This window comes from Anolis carolinensis, chromosome 2 (assembly GCF_035594765.1).
Source record: "Anolis carolinensis isolate JA03-04 chromosome 2, rAnoCar3.1.pri, whole genome shotgun sequence".
In the NCBI taxonomy this organism is placed as follows: domain Eukaryota; kingdom Metazoa; phylum Chordata; class Lepidosauria; order Squamata; family Dactyloidae; genus Anolis; species Anolis carolinensis.
Genome location: NC_085842.1, coordinates 144,208,323 through 144,214,092, shown reverse-complemented (window position 1 = coordinate 144,214,092; position 5,770 = coordinate 144,208,323). Strand labels below are relative to the sequence as shown.

Below are 5,770 nucleotides of genomic sequence, written 5' to 3'. Positions count from 1 at the left end.
AAAAGAAGACTGCCATCAGTGATTGTAAACTGCATGGTCTTTTGATAGCATAAAGAGGCCAAGAGTTGCCTCTGTATTCAACAGTAAAGTGGATAAGAACCAGGTATTTCTGCCTAGGTGTACACAGAACTGATAGGGTAAAGGGGATTTATTAGGTTTGAGAATGAAGAGAATATAATCTGACAAAAACTGCTCATAGAATCTGAGAGAGATTATAAACTAAGGGCTGCAACATCAATGAAACATTTTATTAATTTAGTTCTACACAATAACAACAATATCAAAAGTAGAAAAAAACAGAAGTTACAAAAGCCAAATAAAACCAAATTAAAAACTAAATCATCTGAGATTGAGCATTACATGAAGTACATTATTAGATGGCTTTCCTGACACAATATCAAATACGAGTCAATAAGTGTATGATAAATGTATATTATAAATGACAAGGATCTTTGTCTCACCTCCACTGCACTTTCTGTTAAGAACGGAAAGAGCATTCCTTGGTCCCCGGCCTTTAGTCTGGTGGGAGGATGGAAAGTTTTCTCACAATTCTATCACACAAACCCACTATTCTACTACAGTCGTATTATCATTGATAGTGGATATACTGCATTGAGCACCCTCGATATTTCACCTCTTTTCACTAGTGCAATTGCAACAGTTTGTCCATTATGGCCCTGCGACTATCCTTCCACACACCCTCATGATCTCACCTTCCTGCACTACTGCTGTTCTTTAACCTTTTTAATTTGTAGCTCAATTGAACAATTCAAGCACTAAAAACAACCCAAAAAAAGCAAATACAAATGCAAAATATAAAATAAAAGGAAAAAGTTTGAATAGCAAAGAAAAGTGGAGAGAGCAGGAGAGGAGAAGGATTCCTCCTCCTGTCCTCATTTGATTGCAGGCATACCAGTACAGAAGCAGAAGGGACCCATTGTACAAAGGCAGGTTATGGGAACATTCTGGGATTGGGAGCTATTGGTAGGGGTTTCTCATTAATAGCTTGAGACAAGAGAATCACAGGAGAGGAAAATCAAACCAGCAGCAGATTACATGTGGCATTGCACAATAGGGATTATCACCAGTCCAGCTACAATGCCAGTTTGCCTGCCTTGCACAATAAATTCCTCAGAGTGGTGAAGCCAAAAAGCTACAACTTACCTGGGCAGGATAGAAACAGAGGATTTCCTTAAGGCTAGAACTACCCAGTTGCCTTAGGCTTCTTTCAAAGTCTGCAGTTTATTTTTATAATTATGGGCACTGACATAAGAGATGGAATAACACTGAGCTGTCAAGAAACACTACTGTCAGCATGTCCTTCTCCCCAGAAGTTCACCATTTGCTTCTAGAGGTACCTAGTGAGTTGGGGTTGGGTTTAGGAAGTGTAGGTTTAGATTCCTGGTCTTCTGTAGAACTCATCAGGTAGCCATCACCCCTCTACCTATTCTGACTACACTCCAGGGAAGTTGGAAATGATAATCAAGTCCCCTTGAGCTCCCTGGAGAAAGGGCAGACTACTTTGTAAGAAACAAATAATGCCCTTAAAAGAGGATGATTTGACACTTTCATTCAGAGCCTCTCCTTCTCCTGAACCATTACTGAGAAATTATCAATCTTGATCAAAGAGAAAATACATTATTTCCTGCAGTTCACAGTTTCCTTGAGATATCTCCCATCAATCTGTAAAACTTTTGAGTTTCGCTGATATTTCAAAGGGAGCAAGGGACAACCTGGAGCTTACTGTAGCTCCACAGGAGGAACGGGAGGATCCTACATATTAAGACCATATAAGGAATTAAATCCATCACATTCATGGCAGGCTTCTAAAACAGTTTGTATACCACTCACCATCTTAGGCCCCTAGTAAAGTCCATCCACCATATTTGTGTTAGGCTGCTAAATGAAGGCCCTCCACCATTTTTTATTTAGGCCCATCCACTGTGTTCATATTAGGACTATTAGGAAGTCCGCCCTCAATCCCATATTCATTCATTCTTTCTCTCAAGTAGTAGCCATGGGAGAACAGCCCCCAACAAAGCAACAGCAGAAACAAGGAAAATGGCCAGCATGATTGGCGATCGGAAGCAACTTATTATTCCCAGAGACCTTGAAGATACCGATTCTGGAGCTTCCACATTGTTGTTGTGAGCTATGGCAGCAGCAAAGTTTTCTTCAATCAACGGCATGCCACACTGGGTGATAATGAAGATGTGGGGTTCCCGCTCCAAGCCACCAGGCTGCATTATGCCAGGGCAGCCACACATATCCTGGTGGGTGTCATAACCATGGAATGGTGCTAGGAAATGGCCAGGCACAACTAAAGTGTTTGATGGACTTAAGGTAACTCCACAAGGCAGAGAGGAGGGTGAAAGTGGTAACTCTAGAGCTGGAGGGTTCAGGGCTGACTTCGGCAGCCAGCGGGCCCTTTTTCTGCAGAGAAAGGTCACAAAACGACAGACGGGGCACGTGAGGGTGTTCTGGAGCCGACCTTCGTCCCGTGACACCAGGAGGCATTTGACCAAACAGTCATGGCAAAAGGTGTGCCCACAGCTCAGCATCCGACGTGAGACCTTTGGAGACTGAAACGGCTCGTAACACACAGGGCATTCTGATGAGGTGGTGGTAGAACCATCTTTGCTGGGTTTACTCTGAGACATCCCCACCCTCTTGATCACATGTGTGGTTGTAGCATCAAGCTGCATGAAAGACAGAACATGTGTGTTTATAAGGGGGCATTGTGATATTGGGTAGCTGTGATCACAGACTCCAGTGAATGGGTGCTGGCATCACATGTTTATGGAAAGAGCCCTTTCCAGTCCCTCTTTGAATAAGAAGACAACCCCTTTAGATGATAGCCACATCTACATCCTAAAACACCATGGTATTAATAAAAAGAACATAAGATGAACAAACCAAAGGTCTCCCAAATCCAGCATTCTAATAACCAATCAATTGTGTCTGAGAAGTCAACAGCGGGACAAGACCACACTAGCACACACACCCCATCACATAATCCCATCACACAGGCAAACTGACCTTGATGCTAGAAATGATATATAGGCAGTCCCCAAGTTACAAACATCTGACATATAAACAACTCATATTTAAGAATAGGGGTGAGACAACAAGAAGTGAGAAAAATCTACTCCTCTGATGGGAAATTCATCCCTAGAAGAGTTACCATGGGGAAAAGGTGTTTCAAATGAAGCTTTATGACCAAAAAATCCAATTGTCACAGGGACACAAAGTGTAGTGAAATCTTCTGAACAGGGGCACAGACAGCAAAACAAACATCACAGGAGTGTTAACCCTTCCCTATGCTATCCAAAGCGTGTGTGTGTGTTGTGTATGTGTGGCTGGAATTACACTTTAAAAATGTACCTTTCCAATATACATACAAATTCAGCTAAAAAACAAACATACAGAATCTATCTTGTTCATAACTTGAGAACTGCCTCTATAGCTATCCCAACTAGGGGCCACTGATTGCCTTCTCTCCCATTAATTTATCTAGTTTTAGTGCGTATTGCATGGGTGTAGAATAAGGAATGTATATTTCCTTCCTTTAAAAAAAATCAAGTAATTACAGCTTTCCATAAACAGGACGACTAGAAGTAGTTTCTTATAATTTAGGCTGCGCCACACTCAGTCACACACATTCACAGGTGTCACATACCTTTTAAAATTACATATACTTGATTATATATTCAGCGTAATGGGGCCCAGACACCCTGAAGGCATCAGATCCCATCTGTTCTTGGAAGCTAAGCAGGTTCAACCCTGATTATTATTTGGATAGGAAACCATAAAATAATACTAGGTGCTGTATACAGAGTTTCAGCAGAAGGTAATGGCAAACTAATCCTGAGTATCGTTTGCCTGAGAAAACCCTATAAATCAAATGGTGCCTGGCATACGTAAACCCACATTTAAATACTATTTTAGAGACACATTCCATATACATTCTCCAACTAAAAATATATAGATATATATGGCTGAAATGTAACAAAAGTGAAACCATTTACAGTGTGAAATATCAATGGTTTGATACTCATTTTCAATTCCCAACTGTATCAGCAACTCATCAACAAACTGAAGGGTCACACAGATACGTACAGATCACTAGATGAGCAGAGCATCATTTGAAGTCCTCCTTGTCTTCTTGTCTCTCGGATTTTCCAGTGGAGAAGATGTTTCCTATTACTTTCCTCCCAAGCACCATTCTTTCCCCAGAAGCATGGAGCAACCTCCTCTCCATGTACACAGGGTTTCTCTGTCTGATCTTCCCAGACTCACTGTGTCCAAGCCCCACCTATATAACAAGTGATGTTGGATGGGTGGCTCACACTCTGTCCATGCCTTTGCCTTGCGTCAGATCTTAGGAACAAAAAGCAGGCAGGAGGGTGGCTCCCCAAGAGTGAATGTGGAGGAACTAGTTTGTGAATCGAAGGCTTCTTTCTCCTTTCCAGATTTCAGACTTGGGGAGGAGTCACTGTGACTAGGTGTTTGAATTATATCCTCTCAAAGATGCCACAGGAACTGTGTTCATATGTGCCATGCCATATCAAGCATGGAAATAATGTGTTCTGCCTATTGAATAAGATACCGAAACAGAGCTGTAGATCTTTTCAGTTCATCCTTCCTGTGAATTTGTCAAGAGGTAACCAGGAGGGGCTGGCAACATTTGGCCAGCTCTGATCCCATAATGATCATGACACTGCAGCACTAGAAATAATACCATTTGCACTTTGAAAACAGTTCTGCACTGCCTGGAAGAGAGTCTGCAGGGTATAATGGTTAAGTTATTGCAGTAGAATGTCAGAGATCCAGGTTTGGCTCATTTCACCATGTAATTCTCTGCATGACCTTGAGCACTTCATTGCCTCTCAGTCTGATCTGTCTCACAAGGTTGTTGTGAGGATACAGTAAAGAAGAGCACAACCATGTATGTTACCTTGAGTGTGTTAAAAGAGTGGTGAAACCTACAGTCATCCCTCCACATTTGCAAATTAGGCATTCATTGAGGCATTCTGTAATCTCATAGAAAAAAATGCTGTGATTACTAAAAATCAACATGGATATCTCAAAAATAAGTCAAGTCAGACTAATCTTGTCTTTTTTTGATAGGGTTACAAGCTTGGTAGATGCAGGGAATGCTGTGGATGTAGCATATCTTGATTTCAATAAGGCCTTTGATGAAGTCCTACATGATCTTCTTGCAAGCAAACTAGTAGATAATGCTACTGTTAGGTGGATTTGTAATTGGTTAAGTGACCAAACCTGAAGGATGCTCACCAATGGTTCCACTTCATCCTGGAAAGCAGTGACTAGTGGAATGCCGCAGGGTTCAGTTATGGGCCTGGTGCTGTTCAACATCTTTATTAATTACTTAGATGAAGGTTTAGACAGCAAGTGATAAAATTTGCAGATGATACCAAATTGGAAGGGATAGCTAATATTCCAGAATTCAAAATAACCGGAACAAATTAGAGAGCTGGGCCAAAACTAAAAAAAATTGAATTTCAACAAGAAGAAATGTAGGATACTACACTTCAGCAGAAAAAATGAAATGCACAAACACAGGATGGGTGACATCTGGCTTGACAATAGTATATCTGAAAAAAATCTCAAAATCGTAATGAAGAACAAGTTGAACATGAGCCAACAGTATGATGCAACAGCTGAAAAAGCCTATGGGATATTGGGCTGTGTTGTATTCCAGGGCAGGAGGCACCTCTATACTTAACCACCACACTCCAGTCCAATT

At 41.3% G+C, this 5,770-nt stretch overlaps 1 protein-coding gene across 1 annotated transcript; it reads right to left on the bottom strand.

Annotated features, from left to right (window-relative positions):
* Positions 1-227: 227 nt before the first annotated feature.
* On the bottom strand, positions 228-4,280 carry rnf222 (ring finger protein 222). Its single transcript, XM_008104267.3, has 2 exons — positions 4,120-4,280; positions 228-2,699 (listed from the first exon to the last, which is right to left on the bottom strand). The coding sequence occupies exon 2, from the start codon at positions 2,658-2,660 to the stop codon at positions 1,989-1,991; it is 672 nt and encodes a 223-aa protein (XP_008102474.1). The 5' UTR covers positions 2,661-2,699; positions 4,120-4,280; the 3' UTR covers positions 228-1,988.
* Positions 4,281-5,770: the final 1,490 nt, after the last annotated feature.